The sequence below is a fragment of the Rhipicephalus microplus genome, unplaced genomic scaffold, assembly GCF_043290135.1.
Source record: "Rhipicephalus microplus isolate Deutch F79 unplaced genomic scaffold, USDA_Rmic scaffold_32, whole genome shotgun sequence".
NCBI lineage: Eukaryota > Metazoa > Arthropoda > Arachnida > Ixodida > Ixodidae > Rhipicephalus > Rhipicephalus microplus.
This window is the reverse complement of record NW_027464605.1, coordinates 524,743-545,705: the sequence shown is the minus strand read 5'-3', so window position 1 is coordinate 545,705 and position 20,963 is coordinate 524,743. Positions and strand designations below refer to the sequence as shown.

The window sequence follows — 20,963 nt, the reverse complement described above, 5'->3', positions numbered from 1 at the left end:
ATGCAGAGTGATGCAGAGTGACAGTCGGCGGCGTCGCTGAACTCACCTTCGGAGATGAGCCTCTCCCGGATCTCCCATGCAAAGATGGTGGGGTTCTCCCGCTTGTACTGCTCAATCTTGGCCACCACGACGGGCGTGGCAACCTTGGGCTTGCTGCCGCCTATCACGCCAGGCCGCAACGAGCCGCCCTCGTAGTAGCGCCCCGCGTTCACACCGGCGGTGCACGCTACAAGAAAAACAAACAAACAAAAACACGATGTGACCTCCACCACGCTCATCGTTTTCGTACAGACATCTACACTATGGCGACGTACACGTGGCCACACCCAAACGACTCGGAAGAAGAATTTGCCAAATGTGTGGAAGTCGCGATGCCAACTGATCGGCCAGGCGGCTAGGAATGTTTTGTCGATGAAATGACTTGTAGGACAAAGAACAGGATGGGATGGATAGCACACTATCTCTTACTCACTGCGCTATCGCACTCTAAGCCGAAATTCGGCAAAGTTGGACTAACTGCAGTCGTTAAACCAATGAACGAACGGTTCGTCCAACAGGGACTAAATGTGTGACAATGCGTGTCTTGCGCAAACGCCCGGCAATCAAGGGACCAACGGGGAGGGCAACTGCGCCGCGATCGCCTCCTGTCGATGCTGCACTGCAATGCTCGGCGCGGTCGGCGATCATGAAAACAAGTTAAATAGGCTATACGCCACCGTGAAAGTGAAGCACTATGAAACGAATAGAAGATGTTATGAGAGGAAAATAGTACAACACGCTGTCAGTGCACACAGCAAGTGCCCTCGCGTTTCCACCATGCCGGCACAGGCGAGCCGAAGCCAAGTGAAAGTCTCCGCAAACACGGGCAATGCCGAGAACTCGCTTTAATGTGCTGAATAAGTTCGAACTACGGTGAACACTGACAATGCTAATAAAGGTAAGCTGTTCATCAGCGGTCGTGTATTCACACAGTGACCACAAGTTCAAAGCGATATATAGGAAAAGTAGGCTTCGTACGTCATCGGTATCAAGCGGGCTGCCGGTGTGAGTGCATTGCCGGCACAAGCGAAGGAAACGTCGCGTACAAGTTCACAAAAATAGTAGCTCAGGCAAACTTATGTCTTTTTATCCATGCGACAATCTTTATCAAAAATCCAACGTGTAGGCGATCGCGGATACGACTAATCGTGCGGCCAGCGGTACACAGGTTGTGCATTACCAGCACGATGAAAGAACCATGCCTGCGAACGGTCTCGTCGCTGTAAGTATACAGATATCTACATCACTCCGTAAGACACAGCGAACATGGGGCACTTACCTATTGTTCATTTGTGACTATAAAATAACGACGACGAAAATTTCACGCGAGCCGCATGTTGCGATCGCCGGCGGTCGTTTAGCCGTACTCGTCGTAAGCCTAGCGACGCCGTCGGCAAGCCGACACGGTATGGCATCGGCGGGGCGCCTGCGGCTGCTTCGCCGGCTTTCCCGCACAAGCGCCGCTGCTATGTTTGTGCTTGCGGACTCGTGCGCCAGCACTGCGAACGCTGGTTCGGCCGACATGATCGAATACCAGCTGATAATTCGTATTCTCGGGCTGGAGACATGTTGAAGATTAGATGGATCCATATTAAAAGATCGATGCGCATCGGTGCTACGAATAAGCCCATGTAAATTTTCACGTTACGGTGTCAATATTTATTGTTTTCTTAAGCCGAGTAAAAGTTGCCCACTGGCACTAGATGGGAGGTCAAAATACTGTGCTATATATACCCGAGAGTCTGTTCTCTGTTGTACAGCGCGGGCAGTCAGTGTTTGCGGTGTTTTACTTTGAAATAATAGTGCGTATGTATGTGTGTGTGTGTTGCATGAATAACATACTATATGATCTTCAGTGCTGATTAAATTGGAATAAACATTAAAAATACTGCACAAACGCAGTGTCACCATTTTTTTTTTTTGCTTTTGGTCCAGACGGTTTAACTGTTAGTCCCGCTGGAGCATTCTACTGGGGCCAACATTTAAACCAAGTGGAGTAATTGCTTGGGGTAACAGTTGAGCCCTTGCAGTTACTCCCGCAGTTAGTCCAAAATTGGTTCAAAATCTGTGGCAGCGCATTTAGACCCCTTAAGGACCAATGGCATACCCCACTTTAGTCTTTTTCGGCTTAGAGTGTGGGTTCGTACACTATAGCCCCTGCAAAACGCAAGCTGACTCAATAACGAAGTACCTTGCTGCATGGTTCGCTCTTTGGGCCGTCCGTCAAGGAGGCGAACAGATCGTCGCCCCGTTGAAGGTACCTTCACATCATGAGTGTATACGTGCGTGCGTTAATGGTTAATGTCAATCATAACAACAGAGAAAGGGTACTCGAAGTCTTGAACTCGCGCCTAAGCAACTAATAAATGCGCACCTCAAAGAAAAGCGAGAGGTCTTTGCAGACGGAGATGAGGCGGTTGCCGGCGAGAAGAAAGTCGTTACGAGGCACACGCGTGACACGTGCGTGTGCAGGCGCAATTGTTTGCGTGTTGACTTCGTGGCACTGTGTTTGCATATCTCGCAAACGCGCGAGAGGAAAGTGCCATTCGACCCCGTTGTGCGCGCAGCACTCGGAGAGAAACAAGGCCCACTGGACGACGTGCGCCGGGCGGTGGTCTATACCAGCCTGCACTCCAGCCGGCTTGTTATGCAGATGAGGTCCGAACCTCGTGAAGCGCCACTGACCGCTCGGCGAGCACGGTGAATGCGGCGCGCTAACGAAGTGCTCGATGGCATAGAAAAGGGGCGAGGGTGGCGCTGTGTGTGTCGCTCGGGCACCCTTTTGCACTGGCCCGCCATTCGTAATTGTTGCCGCGCGGCCACACAGATGGACGCCTTGAAGTGACCCATACCACCGAGCGCATCCTATATGCGTGCGCTGCTCTCGCTTCGCCGCATTGTCTTGCCACCCGAGAAGCAAGACATCCGAGATAGCGACCGCTTCCTTTCAGGCGGTTGCATCAGAAGCAGGCATCGGTCGATTTTGACGTCTCCTTCGGGGGCTGAGCTGCTTCCGCTCGCGCTGCTCGACGCGAGCTTGCACGGTGCCTTTGATACGACCCAGTGAAAGCTAGTGCTCGGCGCTATATGTCTCAGCAATGAAAGCAATGCGGCCGTGCAACCGCTATGCGGGCCTCTGTGCCAACGGCGAGATTGCCCATGCGGGAAGCACCGACTGCGCTTCGGATCGTCTGCCTGCATGCGCTCTCCCTGAATTTGTTGATCATTTCTTCCGGGAAAAAAGTCGTCGATCATTTACATGACACGGGCGAACTATAAGTGCGATATTTCACCGCGGTTTTCAATACACCACCGCTTACGCACACGAATCAATCATTACGTGAAATGGTTTCTATATTACCTCTATATACGAGTCAGACGGGACAACATCTTGACCCTTTAAGTTAGTAATTCTGATCACACTCTCATTTTATTTTCTGCCATAAAGTACTTTGCCACAAGTGCACATGTTTTGCCAGAGCTGCTTAAGTTTAATTGTCAAATTTTCTTTCGGAATTCTTAAAGAAAAACTATACTTGATAATGGCAAATGTCTCTTATACTGTGCGATAGCTGCTTGATCGTCCGTGGCCGATACATGAATCAAAGATCCGATCACGGCAGGTGCTATATGGAGATTCAGAGGACCAAAATAACGCTTATTTCTGCAGCGCATTAGGGATCACGGTGCAGCGTCAAGGTGCTAAGTGCGAGTGAATCCTCTTGCTATCTTTCTATGTGTCTTTTCACGTGGCACCACACTACAGAAAACAAGAGCCAGTTGTCAAATGGCGAGCTTGGTGCCTCAGTGGCGCCTCATCTGTCGTGATCGAGGGAGGCATGTCGATCAATCCACTTGCACAGCACGCGTCCTTCATATTCGTGCATACGCTATAGTGAGAGCGGCGCTTCTTTGGCAAGGAGTACTCGGCGGAGATCACTGCGAGAGATGGGGTAAAAGACGGGACCAAACACGCTGCGTGCAAGGACGTAAATGAAGCAGCAGGAGGCTTTCTGGAAGACAAGCGCGAATTCTAAGGCAGCATCAGTAGTCAGTGGCACGTTCGATTGGGCCGGGTTCTCCAAAAGGTCGGCGATGCTCCCGGCACCGGTTGCAGCGTAGTTACGTGCATCGCCGTCAACGCCTGAGTGCTAGCACACACAAGAGCGACGACCAAGGTGTGCGGAGCGCAGCGTCTCTGCACTGATCAGCCCACCTTATGACCATAAAGTTTCACCAGTGCACAGTATAATGTATAACAGACTCGCAACGCGAACCATTGGAGGCGGGCACACAGTAGTGTCCCCACAGCTTCTCTCTTTTCTCTCTCTTCGTGACGTTCCCGAGAAGCAACAGGAGAGGAAATGATACGCGCCGACATCTTCGCCCCTTGGCGGCCCATCTTGTTAAAAATATCGGGCATACATCTATAGATGCGATGCGCCCAGCTTTCGGTGCTCTGCGCGGAACTGCGGGGAATGCGGCAGGCGGTAGCCGCGCCATCGGGCCTTCGGCCACTGCCGCGGCATGCGCCACGATTTACGACTTGGCGGCGCCGCGTTGCTGGCGGCCTGGTCTGCTATCGCGTCTCTCATCGAACCTCTGCGCGACCACCTCGCCACGAAACTCGGTGCACATGTGACGCTCGTCGCGTCCGCGTGGAAATGCACCCGTCCTCGCTTTTGTGATGAGCAAGCCCCCCCCCCCCCCCATGTAGCCCCCCCCCAACCAGGGTGGGGGGGGGGGGAATCGGAATTGCGGTAGGTAGTCCGTACGTGCATGAATGCTTGCGTGCGTGCGCTGTAGAGGGAGTGCGAATGCACCGATGTGCCCGAACTGTTGCTGACTGCACGGGGGCAAGTTTTCTCTCAAATGAAGCGCGGTTTCCTCTCCGACGAAGTGTTATCGGTGCTTTTGAGAGTGAGCAGGATTAATTAAGAGCGCGACCCTTGAGAAGGAGGGACGCCGCTTGAGAAGCATGGCAAAAGTTGTTTTGGATTTACGACCCTATCTTGGACGTCGTAAACTCGGAAGAGGGCAAAATGGCTATACGCCGCGGTTACCGTGGAAACACGGCGCTTGAATGCTCCCGTGGGAGCCGAGAAAATGCCCACGGCAAGGATCGATGTGTCTTTGAGCATTTTATCTGCAGTGACAGTTGGAGAGGTGTTATAAAACCGACTATCCGCGGCCAGGAGGCAGCCTCATTTGCCTATCTGCTCGCTTTTAAGAGACACTTTCTACTTGATTTTATTATATAGCGAAAATCGGATAACAAAAACAGTGTCTCCTTTTACGCAAGTTATATCCCTTGTGCGTGATATATTTAACTTATATACGGTGGCATTGGACAGTCAAACTTTAAAGTTCTATAAAGCGAGTTGTTTTAAAATAAATCTTGAGCACCTTTCCCCTTGTGTAGTTTTCATTGCGAACCGTGGCAAGCTAAGGTTCTTCCTATTACAGCCCGCTGATAACACAGCCGTGTGTGTAAAGAGAAAAGTACAAACAACTGAATGACAAATTGGGGGGTCGCGCTGGCTCCAGCCAACACGAGAGTTTCAAAACACCATCACTTACGAAACGACGCAAATAAATTCATGTATGAAAATGCATGTGCACAGACGCCCAAACGAGGGTTACAAACAGAGCTCCTAACAGAAGCAACAGGTGTATATGTGTTTTATTGCCCCTAAATACTTGTTTTGGGGGAATCGTGTCTCTGCCTGGTGTATATCATGCATGCGTTTCTAATACAAGCGCACGCGTTGTGCATGCACTTACCAAACAACCCATGTAAAATATATGGCGTGGAAAGTATAGTGAAACTATTATATAGCGTACACTCTAAGCCGAAAAGGACCAAAGTGGGGTATGCCATTGGTCCTTTAGGGGTCTAAATGCGCTGCCACAGATTTTGAACCAATTTTGGACTAACTGCGGGAGTAACTGCAAGGGCTCAACTGTTACCCCAAGCACTTACTCCACTTGGTTTAACTGTTGGCCCCAGTAGAATGCTCCAGCGCGACTAACAGTTGAACCGTCTGGACCAATGGCAAAAAAAATGGCGACACTGCATTTGTGCAGTATATTTTATGTTTATTCCAATTTAATCAGCACTGAAGATTATAGTATGTTATTCATGCAACACACACACACACACACACACATACATACGCACTATTATTTCAAAGTAAAACACCGCAAACACTGACGGCCCGCGCTGTACTACAGAGAACAGACTCTCGGGTATATATAGCACAGTATTTTGACCTCCCATCTAGTGCCAGTGGGCGACTTTTACTCGGCTTAAAAAAACAATAAATATTGACACCGTAACGCGAAAATTTACATGGGCTTATTCGTAGCACCGATGCGCATCGATCTTTTAATATGGATCCATCTAATCTTCAACCTTCCTCCAGCCCGAGAATACGAATTATCAGCTGGTATTCGATCATGTCGGCCGAACCAGCGTTCGCAGTGCTGGCGCACGAGTCCGCAAACACAAACATAGCAGCGGCGCTTGTGCGGGAAAGCCGGCGAAGCAGCCGCAGGCGCCCCGCCGATGCCATACCGTGTCGGCTTGCCGACGGCGTCGCTAGGCTTACGACGAGTACGGCTAAACGACCGCCGGCGATCGCAACATGCGGCTCGCGTGGAATTTTCGTCGTCGTTATTTTATAGTCACAAATGAACAATAGGTAAGTGCCCCATGTTCGCTGTGTCTTACGGAGTGATGTAGATATCTGTATACTTACAGCGACGAGACCGTTCGCAGGCACGGTTCTTTCATCGTGCTGGTAAGGCACAACCTGTGTACCGCTGGCCGCACGATTAGTCGTATCCGCGATCGCCTACACGTTGGATTTTTGATAACGATTGTCGCATGGATAAAAAGACGTAAGTTTGCCTGAGCTACTATTTTTGTGAACTTGTACGCGACGTTTCCTTCGCTTGTGCCGGCAATGCACTCACACCGGCAGCCCGCTTGATACCGATGACGTACGAAGCCTACTTTTCCTATATATCGCTTTGAACTTGTGGTCACTGTGTGGGTACACGACCGCTGATGAACAGCTTACCTTTATTAGCATTGTCAGTGTTCACCGTAGTTCGAACTTATTCAGCACATTAAAGCGAGTTCTCGGCATTGCCCGTGTTTGCGGAGACTTTCACTTGGCTTCGGCTCGCCCGTGCCGGCATGGTGGAAACGCGAGGGCGCTTGCTGTGTGCACTGACAGCGTGTTGTACTACTTTCCTCTAATAACATCTTCTATTAGTTTCATAGTGCTTCACTTTCACAGTGGCGTATAGCCTATTTAACTTGTTTTCATGATCGCCGACCACGCCGAGCATTGCAGTGCAGCATCGACAGGAGGCGATCGCGGCGCAGTTGCCCTCCCCGTTGGTCCCTTCATTGCCGGGCGTTTGCGCAAGACACGCATTGTCACACATTTAGTTCCTGTTGGACGAACCGTTCGTCTATTGGTTTAACGACTGCAGTTAGCCCAACTTTGCAGAATTTCGGCTTAGAGTGTAGAAACCTAATGGCCATCTAACCGGAGAATCGATTCTGTATACTCACCGAGCAGCTTGCTGACGGCGCTCTGCGAGGACAGCAAGTGCCGAGCGAAGTCGTACGGTCTGAGCGAGTAGGGCGTCAGGTCGGGCAGGACGCGACCCGCGGCCATGGCGGCCTCTCCTCCGCCTCCGGCCAGACGCGACGATGCCAGGTAGACGGGACCCAGGGCCGCCGCAGCGGCCACTGCTGCCGCCGCCGCACTGCCTCCGCCACCGCCTGCAGCGTGACAAGAAAGCGGCACATGTAAAACACCCAAGTATATACATCGTTAAACCGCAATATGAAGAAGCAGCTAAAACCAGCAATTTAGTTCGTTATATGGAAATTTCAGTAAATTGATAGTCCAACTTCTAAGCGAAATACGGTTGTAACAGACTTCGTTCTCGCACGGGAAGTAGCGACAGAATATTTAGGTAATACAGCCGTACAAAAAAAAAATAATTTCAATGACGCGAAAAAACTAAGTGTGCTTGAACATGGGATCCGGTGACCGCAGGTTTATGTTATGCGAGCAAAGAAGTCCCCTTCATAGCATCCAAACGACAAGCGTAAACCCGAAAGAAGTGCAGATCCCACTCACTGTAGTAATATTGATTAGGTGTTCGCTAAAAGCACTTGCAGCTCAAGTATCTTACGACTGGACCCAGCGGGTGTTTCAATTTATCGCCTCTGTCTTTCTCTAGGGCAGCACTGAAACTTCGTTAGTGTATTGAAGTAACGTATAAGATCCTTTGTTGTATTGAGCCTTTAAATACATAGTATTATAAGGGCATAACGCTGTAAAAAAGTGAAATACTTCGCTATATTCAGAATTTCGTTATATTGAAGTTTGTTGTGCCCGGGAATAAACAGCAAATGTATACAACTAGACAGCGGCAAAAAAAGGTAGGCGATTATGAAAGTTGATTTCGCTTGACTGTGCGCCACTACGTGCAAGAACGAACCGGGATACACTGCGGAAAAATCGATTGGTGTCAATGCATTCTCTCAATTTAAGAAAGCTTGTCGTTAAGTAGTAAGTAGTCACACGTATGACCTATTCCCGAACTTGCTGAAATGTTGTGATACTCTACTCACACCATTGCAACAACAATGTACAAGCCCAAATGAAATCCTGTTCTTTGATGCCCTGTTTTTGGCCCACGATGACGGAAAGTTCTAGGTCGAACATTTTAGGTGTTCTTCCATATTCTGAAATTTCAGCCTCAAGTGGAAAAAAAATAATCTAGGAATAAGTACGTTGTATAATTGACAAATGCACGCTGACAAATGTACAGAAACTTCTGTCAGACCGTCTTACGCACATGGTCTTGTTCGAACGACGTTTTCTCACTTTAACATCTATAGCTGAAGACTGGCATTTTCATCCTGATTGTCACGATGTGCCTTCGTTTACAATCCACCAAAGGCTTAGGCCTTAAGGCAGTTACGTAACATCCAAGTAACTACCAGCGGCTTTCGTGTCATGCGATTGGATTAGGCACTCGGGTCTTGACTGAACGAGGGTGCAGCAGTACTGCAGGACAGCGGTGAGACGACGGCGAGAAGTGAAACATGGCAGGCAGCGTCCGACCAGCCTCATTTTTTTTTGTCGTTCTTGTATAACTATCTTTTTCTCTTTTTTTTCAATTACTTTCACGAGAACACGGAGGGGCAAGCAGCCTCGGGCACTGCTCCTCGCGAGGACACGACCGGAAACCGAACGCACGATGATAAGTGTCCGCTTCGGTTCGTCGCCGTCAACCAGCGCCATCAGGTTTGCGTTGCTGTCGCCTTTTTCAAAACGTGCCATCGAAGCAGGCAGGCGCGCGCGCGATCTTCCGAGAGAGAGAGAGAGAGAGAGAGAGAGAGAGAGAGAGAGAGAGAGAATCGCGGCACGGATGCCACCGCGTCCCTTCTGGAAGACGCCTTCCTCCGGAAATGGTTCCGCGGTCTTCCGAGGGGGCTTTCTTTTCAATTTGAGCCGTCGTCCTGCGGCTGCTACGGCCGCGCCCCTTTTCTTCGACGGCTGCCGCGTCGACACCGTAGAGCACGGATGGAGCGAAGAGGTGGCTCACCGTCCCTGCAAGAGCCCGTTCCGTGTACAGGCAGACGCCGAGCCTGTGTTTAGTTCCGCTTGGTGCGTCGCGGTCGCGTCGTTGCCACATTTCACCGCTTGAGCGCGTGCCCCTGGGTACACCGCTTCGAGTGTACGTGCGGGCGAGAGGACATTACACACGTGCGCCTATATGGACGAGCATAAGAGTCATGCTGTTGGCCGTCTGCCGCTCGTATATATACTGTGTGCGCGCCTGCGCGAGCAAGCAAGCGCGTAACGTGTCTTTTTTTATTTCTTTTTCTCCCTTTGGTTTGCCTTAAGTCAGTACTCACGCTGTACATTAGAGCCTTCCGGTTAAGATTGCTGTTAGGACTTCCGTTCTCTCCGTGTCTGCAGGCTGATGCGACCACAAAGGCGTCGCGCGAGCATTGTGAGGTTTCGGGGCACGCTAGTGAAAGAAAGAAAACAGTGGCGTGCAAAAAATACTATCGGCTCCCCCAGCAAGGACACGATGCAACTGCACTCCTGCACTTGTAAGTTTAAGAACAACTCTGCACGCTTCACCGTAGCGCATCGACTGAGGTGAAGTGTTCATCTGGTCGTGCAGGTACTCTTGTGTCTAGAAGGAGCAAACCTCCGGGAAGCCCGAGCACAAAGACAGTCTCCTCTTGACCGCGTTGAAGAGTTAATTACTCGCGCGGACTTTCCGAACAGTGTGCAAGGAAGTCAGTGCCACGCATTATTTTCATACTTTCGTCGAGAGACCGGTTTAATCGATTCGTGCGGATAGATAATTATGACATTGAGAAAGACGAGACTGTACAGTGATCTGACTAACACCTTGCGAGTCTCCCCCTTTTATTTTTGTTTTTTTTTTTTGCCTTCTCATACCAATTTGCGTGTACACATGCGTGTATGCGCGATTGCGAACTGAAGTGGCTGCACTCAAGGTATACTGTCGCCCCCCTTCAGATTGCTAAGACGCAAGAATTCTACAGCCTCAAAGGCGTCCTAGTGTATGTAATAGCCCCTCGATGACAGCGATGCTGCCTGTGGGGCATAGAGAGGGGGTGCGAATGAGCGTCCACGAACAAGCACGGAGGAGAGTTTGAACGGTGCTATAGTACACCATATATAGCGGTGCTGTTCAAACAGAATCTCATCTTTCACGTGAGACTGTGACACTCGCCTAATAAAGCGTTACCAGCACCTCAGCGCGCGATTGCCGCATTAACGGAGACACAACGCATAATTTGAAAGAAAAAAAAAACGCGTCCGTATTTCACACTGTTATCATGAAAAAAGAAACGCGGCCGAACCATCGAAGGAACCATCAATCTTATCTCAGCCATAGCGCTATCGGCGCTGCTTATTAGATCAGTTTAATTCCTTCGCCCTTTTTGTCACCCTGAGCGAAAAAGATTTCATGCTGCTGCAGCAGCAAGCATTGCAAAATAATAAATAAATAAATAAATAAGATAAACAATAACCACAGAACCACTGGCAGTGCCCAACTCGGGCAGGGCAAAACGATACGACTAACTAAAACGGTGCTGTTCCCTCCGCGCATGCGCGGGGAGGGGGGCAAGCGCACGAACACACACACTGGCATTCGCGCAGCAGCATGCGAGAGCAGATTGATTGCAGTGCCACAAGCGCCCGCGAATACACACCTTGTCGCGGGCGCGAATCGCGCGATAAGACCGTTTGTCGCCCCCTCCTCGTTTAATGACCACGTCGCCGGCACGCCCACCCCGCGGTCAGCGGCTCTCATCACCAGCAACACTCGAGCCTGCTTAAAAGAAAAGCCCGTCACTGCTCTCTTCTACACATTTGCTTCGTTGCTGTTTGTGTTGTCGTGTTTCGGATGGTCAGCCGTGCCGAGAGGACCACCACCTGTAATTTGGGTGTCCCCGCGCGGTTTTCCAGCCCTCGGCGGCGGCGACGGTTATGGCGGCTCGCCTTCTTTTCCGTTTATACGAGAGGCGCCCCCCTTTAACTCGTGTAGTACATGTCCGGCTATATTTATACGCGCGCGCACCCGCGGCAGGGAGTGTGTATGCAGCAGCGGCATGCAGGGACAGTTCCCAAAGGCCACGGCGACGTCCCGCGGCAATGCTGCGTGTCGATGTCCATTCCGGGTGCCCCGTTCCTGCTTAGCGCGGCCGCCCCTGCTGCAGGCCCCGATCTGGTTCAGCTAGGCGCCAAAGAGACGCAATGGCGGGGGTGGCCCCGGGCCAAAACATGACACGCCTGTCGACACGCTTACGCCATGGCGTGCGTGGTGACCGTTTGTTGTTCGCTTCATTTCCTCGTCGTGTCTTCTCGTTTTTTGTTTTAATCACCGTGACACGCGTGCAGACCCGATGATCATGCAGGCTTCGGAGAGCAGTCTAAAATGTGCCCGTGTTTGAACTAAGTGACGCAACATCCTTGAAAGGCAGAGCGTGGAGCTAACTGATCATTTGCCTTAGATTTATTGCATAAACCCCACCGCAGTAGCCACAACACAGTCTTGTGGCTATGGTGCTCAACTGGCGACCCGAAAGTCACGTGATTGAGTCATGGCCGCGGCTGGCTCATTTCGATGAATACGAAATACTATAGAGGCCTTTGTATTTCGATTTAGGTGCGCGTTAACAAAAGACTTGATGGTCAGAATTTCCGGAACCCCTGACTACGGTGTCTCTCATAATCATATCGGGGTTTAGGAACGTGAAACCTCGACAATGATGCATAGATGTATTGCATACGTATCACAAATGAAGGTAATTGAGAGCTATATAGGGTAACTGTGAGTTTTCAAAGTTGGCAGAAGAGAACTTGCACATTCGATCTGAAATAAGACACAAGGCGCAGTGAGTGCCTATGGTAGATGAGAAGAGTCTTGCTAGAGCTTTGTAATTAGAACTTCTTCTGCGCCTATAAAACAATGAAATGTGAAGGAAGAGGGGAAATGAGAAATGAAGTAAAATGTGATAGAGTCACATAAAATTACATGCGCAATGTATCCGCGACAGGCCTACAGCGGACATTTATACCCGTATGAAAGGATAAGATATGCTTGAATTTTCCGTAATTTATATTTAATAATTCGCTAAATACCTTCCAGAATGCACAATTCTTCCCAACTCACCCAAATAACAATAGTCTCAGTGTACCATTCTACTTCAGTGATTTTAAGAATTGACGAGACCAGGGTGATGAAAATGTATGTTTTTCGACATTAAGATTACCGTACAAGAACGCAAAATTACTTTTGCATGGTCCAGCGCGTCAGCAGCTTCAGAATGGCTAATGGAATCAGATACTGCATGAAATGAAGTTCTCACATCATCGTTCACTCGCATGACGCATGATTCTGAATCGAATTGATGGCTTCTTTTATATATGCTAAACCAAGGCCCTATAGCCCTCACGAATACTGCCCACTTTTTCTGTGGCAGTGTACACGAGTGAACGTGACATATGTACGATGGGTTTGCGCAGGGACCCACATCTCAAGGCATGCAGTTCCTGTCGTTCCTTCATACAGTGCACGAGCACTGCCTGCATGGCTCGGCTCTTAAAGTGCCACCACAGCACGAGCGTCCTTGCTGATGGCTCGAATTTATTTAGAAGCACGACGTATCTATCTTGTTCGCGGATTCCCTGCTACTGCATGCACTTGACCCCAGTTACATCATATTCGTCACACTTATCGTGGCATCAGGCTCACCACAACGCCGCGCCCAGCGAAACCGCTAAACTCGCGTTTTCGGTGAGGCCTGGTACGTTGTATATCCCATCCCCCTTCTTTATTGCTCTGCACTACATGTAACTGGATATAATTGTTTATCGACGAAACTTATCGGGTTTAATAATTTATCACATTTTCGTTTTGGGTATTGTAAGATAAGATGCATCGGCGAGGCATAGGCGAAGAATCTGTCGACAGTAGCGAAATCGAATTTCGCGTTCCAGTATCGGTGCAGCGTTGCAGCGCGACAGTGTGATGTTTGCATAGGCACACCAAATTGACCAACAAGTTCTTTCAAAACAGCACCATTTTCACGTCTGCCGTAGCGACCATGGCAACCCGATATCGGAGAAAGCGAAGAATACTGTTCAAACTAAACTACATTTTTTTAAAAATAAGCCGATGTTAAAGGGGCCTCCATACACCGCTTAACAACCACGTGGACGAACCAGGGACGATCGCGAACCAGTTACGCACACAGTGGATTCGAAAAGCTTGACAAAGCATGCGCGTACGACATTACTCCTCACCACGGTCAAGCATTCGATGCAGTGCATTTAACAGCTAGAGAAAGCTCAGCAGCACAGTGAGTTTGCGATCACACCTTAGACGATGCATGACCGCAAACACCGTGTATAGCTTTCACAACGTTGCTGCAGTGACCAGAAATATCCTAAACGACAAACAACATAATAAGCAAGGCTGCTGAGTGACCTGCTATGAGAACCGATGACGAATTTTCCGGGCCCTTTAATTGTATCAGTTAAATGTTTTTCTTTCTTTCGATCCTGCGGAAAGGAAGCACTAAAGGTGAGGCGGAGAAAATAAGCGTCCACTAATAAGTTATTAGTAGATAAAGATCTCCCTCGACGGCTTGAGGGGACCACAAGGAAGACCTTCCTGTTACACTTTCTTACTCTGGCATGATAGATGCGGACAGAATTGCATCATCTCGTCGACCTATACTTCAGTGACGGGAGAGAAGGCACCTTCATATTACGACGACGTGTGTCATAATATGTCTATTCTGGAGTACTGTAAAAGGCTTTGTATTAAATGTAAGATTCGCGTATTCGTGTGAACGTTTGCCACCAGAGGTATTTGACGATTCTTTTTCGCAGGGAAGACTGAATGAAACATTGAACAGTGATTCGGCGGATAGAAATCATGAACTTACTACTTAGCTGGTATTAGCCCGGTATACATATAAGAAGGAGACACGACACAAACGCAAACAAAGGTAGGCACCAACCTTTCTTTATACATCAGTGTTGTGTTTCCTTCTTATTATATGTACGGTGCCAATACAAGCTAGGTTCATGAATGACCAACTCGTCCGAGCTAAAACACTTCTGATCGAAATCTCAATTGCTTTTTCATATTCTAATAGGAGTGGGAAAATAGGATGCTAAATATTACAAGTGACAGCTTGCCCCCATGTGTGCCTTTAAATGGAGCGTTTTTTGAAGCACATATTTCGCCTTCAGCCACAGCGCCACAGAGTATGCGAAGTCGCTTCGCAGCCTAGGGCTGGCGTGGCGATTTGATATAAAAGCGATCATCTTGACACCATCTATAGTTTTGATTTTCTTTAACTCCCCCAGACTTTGTTCACAGCGTTGTGGGAAATGAAGGAGAATGAGGAGGACAAGGAAAAGGACGGTATCAGTAAGTGAATTAAGCTATATAATTTTGTACCATTTATTTTACCCAAGCGTCCTTAAGCAACAGTCGAGTTACACAGCATGTAAGTTAAAGATTTAAACATACCACTCAACAAAGTCTATAAAATATACGTAGCGTATAGATTTCATTTCTAATTCCTAGCATTGCTGTTCTACATTTGCGACTATTAGATGCGGAAGCATCTTATACTCGCGCCTTGTAGTGCGCCGTCCGCGCCGTCCGCACCGCTTCTCGAACATTCGACAGCTGACGCGCGCGCATGCGCCGTCGCGCCGTCGCCCACTCTTCCACCATCTGTGCATCCCTTCCTCCTCTACACACCGTGCGCGCTTCTCTCCTCCACCATCTGTGCACCCTTCCTCCTCTACACACCGCGTTCGACATCTACAATTCTCCTGATTCTCCAGTGGACGCGCATGTGGCGTCGCGCTTCGAGAACATTCAACAGCTGACAGTGCATGCGCCGTCGAGCTGTATATATACTCAAGGTCGGCGCTCGCTCGCTCAGTTGCCGCTCGTCGGTTGGTTTGTACGGCGCGTCGACGTCCAAGGTCGCGGTGAAATGAATTCCAACGAATCCACAAACACAATGATCGACGTCCCTTCGACCAGCGCCGCCCTTTCACATACGTGTGTACGTGTTCACTCATTTAACACCCCCTCCTACAACCACGTTAACCAATTTAGCCATCGACCCAAGTAAGTCGCAATTTAACACCCCATTTCACAACCACGTTAACCAATTTAGCCATCGACCCAAGTAAGTCGCACTTTAACACCCCGTTAACCAATTATATGCTCCGCATCCTCCTCAGTGTTCCCCCGAGGGAAGCTGCGGGCAATTTTTTTTCTCCTTAAGCCTAGTTCACACTGAAACATCCGCTTTCTACAGCGACCGAAATTCCCCAGCCGCCGAAACGCAGCGTCGTTCGCACTGGACGCGCCCCGCGCCGCCGAATACGCCATCTACTACGTGCGAACGCGGGATGGATGCGCTGTCACCAGGTTGTTGTCGCGGCTCGCAGACGCTACTACGCTATCCGGTGGTGTATACTTCGACGATTCTCGTACGCAAGAAGCAAGAAAAGACAGTACTGCTTACTTTGCTGGCAAGTGGCTGTCTTGTAATGCAGAAAGAGCAGAAAAACCACCGACGCCAGCAGCGTTGGTGGGTTCGTTTTGCTCTGCAAGACCGCAACAAGCTCCTATACTTAGAAATTTGGCGCAACCTCGACTCACGCAAACACTCACACAAGCACACACACTTACACCAGAGCAACACACACGACACGCAGCGCTCAAGCTTCAAGTCGTGCCTTACGTGCACAAGCTCTCCCATAATATTAAGAAGGTTGCTGCAAGGCATGGTGTGGCTGTGGTCTTTTCTGCGCCAGAAAAGCTCGCCAAGTTATGTCCGCGTATTTGCAATGGCAAGAGACGCGGTTGCGTGAAAAAACATGAGAATGCCTTCGTAAAATGTTCCATGGGAGTTGTATACTCCATTCCTTTTTCCTGCGGTAACGTGTACATTGGCATTACCGAGCGATGCCTCAATGACCGGCTTAGGGAGCATGCGCTAAAGGTTAAGAAAAACGAGGACAAGTACGCACATCTTGTGTCACATATTGCCGCATGTGGGTGTGAACCACGATTTTCTGATACAAGGATTCTTGGGAGAAGCTCAAATTTATCAGCACGTTTGCTGTTAGAAGCATATTATATAGAAAAGAATAAAGATATATGTGTCAGCGAGCCATCTTTGGTGTTGCATCAACAAGAAATATCTTTCCTTGATGCGAGGGTTTAGCGATTATATCTCCTTTTTGTGTTAACCCCTTTTTTTACTTTTTTTACCTTTTTTTACTTTTTTTACTTTTTTTATGTTCCTAGTGGTGTGGTGACGCCATGTTGGTTTTCTACTGGCGCAGTTCTGTTAGTTTGTGCCTTTGCGCATTTCGATGTACGTATTTAAGAAGGTCAGATAGGAGCAATAAACAGTTGGTAGTGAGCGCTGCGTGTCGTGTGTGTTGCTCTGGTGTAAGTGTGTGTGCTTGTGTGAGTGTTTGCGTGAGTCGAGGTTGCGCCAAATTTCTAAGTATATGATGTATAACCAACTAGCCCAACAACAAGTTTTATTAAGCAACAAGCTCGGTCACGCCAACAGCAAGCTCGGTCACCTTTTTCACGAAATACGGAGGCGAAGTAGGCACAGAGTAGGTTAAGCTCCCGTTGGTTTCAACATTCAGTAGTTACGTGCGCTGCGGCATAACAAGTGAGCAGGACTTGGCCGCCATTTTTCAAAATTTCTTGACTAGCGCTTCTATTGGTCCGCGGTGACCGATTCGGCGGCAGACGCCGCAAAAATCTGTCCGAGAGCGATCGGCCCGGAGAGGGCCCTTTCGGCGGATCTCGCCGCCGCCGAACCGGATTCGCAGCACTTTCGGCGGCCGGAATGCTCAGTGTGAACGCGGCCTTAGTGCTACAGCAGAAGCCACGCTCTTATTGCTTGGTCATTTGGTTAAAGGGATTCCATTTTTCGGGTAGATAGAGTGCACGATATTTATGTGATCAGTGCTATACAAGCATGATTACCATGCTTTATAGACGGTATTGAAGCAGGTGTTTACAATAAGCGGACCATGTTCACGAAAACCAACTGCTTACAATATTTACTATTCATACTTGTTTTTAATTTGTTAAAGCCACACTTCGTCGACGTATTAAAACAGTGCATGTCATACGTAGCTTCAAGTGCATGCTGTTACATCGGGTGTATTATCTCGAAGGATTGCAGGCACCTTGTGTTCACCGCGCTGCCACACAAAAGGATTTTCGCTAACACTCATAAATAAGGCCCACCATGTTCGGTGGTAATTAGGCTTAGGATATAGAAATTTATTAGAGTACGCGTGCTCGGAAGTCGTTTCACCAGCGCCTCATTACCTCTCGCGTGATTAAAGTTCTCTGGGGTCTCGTGGCAATATAGGCACGATGGAGAAGGCAAATAGCTTAGCACGGTCTTGTCATCGGCCCGTTTCGTGCAAACAATAGATCGATCGCCACGTGGGTACTAATCGTAAAAAAAAAAACGGTAAATTTTGCGAATATACGCGAAACCCCCGGCTCTGTCTGCATTCTATTTTATGCCGGTTTTGGTTCTCTCAAGCTCTCGTTTGATTTTGCACTAAATTTTGTTTAATACCACTGACGCAAAATATAAAATTCTGAATGTGACGTAGTGTTACGTCGACAAGCGATGTAATTCCATCTGTATCAACGTTCTGGCGTTATTATTATCATTTGAGACGACTTCGTTGTCGAAGTAATCGGGTAAGCTTCATATATCCGCTTTTTCACATGAACGTGCATGCGGTTGTGCCACTTTAAGACCCGCAGGCATCGACGTTTGCCCCATATGATCTGGCCTAACCATCGTTCACTTGATTATTAGTTCGTCTACACTTTTGCGTTCACATGGGTACCGTCTCGTATATAAGTTGGAACGAAGCAGTTAAAAGTAAAACATGCGGTTTTTTTTAATATATGGTGAATACCCTCGCGGAGATCATACGGGGCATGTCACATATAAATGAGAACATACCTATTTCAATTTATGTCGCCTCCATCGATATAAGGAAATTATGCTCATGTGGAGATCACAGGAAAGGAAGGCGCGGGTAAAAAATGGGAAGTGCGAAGACGTTAAGCCAGTCTAAAAGAGTTTCTGCCTAACCTGGCCAGATGAAAGTACTGATGGGAATGAACACTGATCATATGAGGCATCACCTCGCGATACGGTACGTTCTTCATAACTCTGTTGTACCTCAATGTTGGGTGCTAGCAATGAGTACTCCGGTTGTTTGACGGGACGGCTTTAAGCTCTCCCATAGTAGAGTACCCTGTGCTCTAAATCGTTACCCCCTTTTTTCTACCCCCCCCCCCCTCCGTGTTAAGGTTATTTTCGCCTTTTTTGCGCATTGGGCTTTGTTTTACGTACCTGCAATCGGGACGACTTGTTGCTTTCCCATAGTCGAGTACAAATTACTCGTAATTGTTAATTAAACACTTTTTCTGAACACATAAATGCTCCCTGAGGCCAACAGGACGGCATTATGCTCTCCCATAGTAGAGTATCTGGTTTTATAACAGCAAGCGGCTTCGTGCAGTCTTGGTCTGCACTTTTTTCTTTCGTTCCCACCATATTTTTTTTTGGAAATTGTAAGCGTTGTTCTGTGTTCAAAAAAAAAAAAAGCTTTCAGCATATCCACGGAGTGAATGACGGAGAGTGGGGCGAAGCATTCGTCCGTCCATGCGTCCGTCTGTGTGAACGTCCATGCGTCTGTTCGTGCGCCCGTCCCTGCGTTCGTTCATGCATCCGCCCCTGCGTCCGTTCATGCGTCCATCCATGCATTTGTCTGTGTGTCCGTTCGTCCATCTATTCAGCACTCCAAGTCCCACCATCTCGCATCTTTTTATCATATATTCCCCATATAGAAGCACCACCATTCAGTGGACATTCCAAGGACTAAACGAGAGGTGGCACACGCACACTTTCTTACGGCTTGCGCTTCGGGTCTACTTCCCACCTTCAACCACCTTGAGTTCATGGTATATACTAGTTAACTGTATTCATGGCACTGCGGCCCAATGCTCGCTAAACCTTTCTAAAACCAAGGAGGTTACGCCCAGAGAGTATAACGTAGCAACCTTTTCCTGTCGGATAGTGCTCAATGTGCATGCCAGTGGCTGCTAATGTGAAATGAAAGAAAGGAGGATTCAGCTTTTAATTTCTTACGGCTTGCGCTTCGTATCTGCTTCCCCCCTTTAACCACCTCGAATTCATTCATGGTATATACTAGTTCATTGTATTCATGGCCCTGCGGCTCAACGCTCGCTAAACCTTTCTAAAACTAAGGAGGTTACACCCAGCGAGCATAATGTAGCAACCCTTTCTTGTCCGATAGTGCTCAATGTACATGCCAATGGCTGCTAATGGGGATCGCAGCGTGCGGGTTGACTAAAAGCCGAATGCTCCTGTCTCTCATTCCCCATTAGCAGCCATTGGCATGTACATTGAGCACTATTTTTTATTGTTAAACAACGCACAGAAGAAATCTCTCACCGGCACCACCTTGGAGGTCAAAATGGTATACTAGGCACCACCTTGCAGGTCAAAGCGTAAGACTGGTTACATACTACGACGGGACGCGGGACGAGCGGGTGCCGCTATAAGGAGCTTCACCCCTAAAAAACACGGTTTCGCAAAAAGCAGCAGCGCGACCTCAGTGAGCAAAGATTCATAGCAAAAGAACGAACGGCCCGGTATCAGCAAGAAGAGTTGGGCAGAACTCGAAAGACTATACTTTTAAGCATCGCTAAACGCTCTTGATACGTTCACGTGCATCGCAATACGGAAGACGTAAATAACGAAGGTGAGGATATATATATTTCGCATTACACAGCGAGCCCACGCGACGGTCTAAAACGCACCGACACCATCGCTTGATTAGTCGCTTCATTTAGACGTCCTCGTTCAACTATGAAGACTCAATTTACCGAATTTCCTCCGCCCTCAGTTCACCGCTACCTCGATTTTCTATATACATTTCCTGCTTTTTTTTTCTTTCCCTCGCCATTTCGAGGCGACACTGTTTTTCACACCTTGCCTTCCGGCGAGCCACGTAATTGTTCGATCTTAATTTTGCCTCTTCTCTCCCTCCCTCTGCAGGCCACGCCGGGGCAAGTCAAGAACCTCGCCAGCTTCGTGGGAAACGATCGGTCAGTTCTGAGCTGCATGCTCGTGCGCGTTTTTATCGTCTATAGTTCAGTCTCGTCCGTAGGTTCGGGTTAATTTCTTCGTTTTACTGGCTGCCCTC

At 48.7% G+C, this 20,963-nt stretch overlaps 2 protein-coding genes across 6 annotated transcripts in view; one reads left to right on the top strand and one right to left on the bottom strand.

Annotated features, from left to right (window-relative positions):
- LOC119172814 (glycine receptor subunit alpha-4-like) overlaps positions 1-20,963 on the top strand; it is a 379,910-nt gene that overhangs the window by 47,030 nt on the left and 311,917 nt on the right. For 2 of the 3 annotated variants that reach the window (XM_075884473.1, XM_075884472.1), the window contains exon 2: positions 20,816-20,865. Coding sequence is in view for 1 of the 3 variants with exons in the window: in XM_075884470.1 (XP_075740585.1) it covers positions 15,040-15,069; positions 20,816-20,865 (80 nt within the window). In the remaining 2 variants the exon portion in view is untranslated. Of the gene's footprint in view, positions 1-15,005; positions 15,070-20,815; positions 20,866-20,963 lie in introns of all 3 variants that reach the window. The other variant, XM_075884470.1, reaches the window with a different exon arrangement.
- LOC142786811 (paired box protein Pax-6-like) overlaps positions 1-20,963 on the bottom strand; it is a 209,882-nt gene that overhangs the window by 44,991 nt on the left and 143,928 nt on the right. For all 3 annotated transcript variants that reach the window (XM_075884467.1, XM_075884469.1, XM_075884468.1), the window contains 2 exons: positions 7,628-7,840; positions 47-226 (listed from right to left, as the gene is read on the bottom strand). In XM_075884467.1, the coding sequence (XP_075740582.1) occupies positions 47-226; positions 7,628-7,840 (393 nt within the window). The remainder of the gene's footprint in view (positions 1-46; positions 227-7,627; positions 7,841-20,963) is intronic.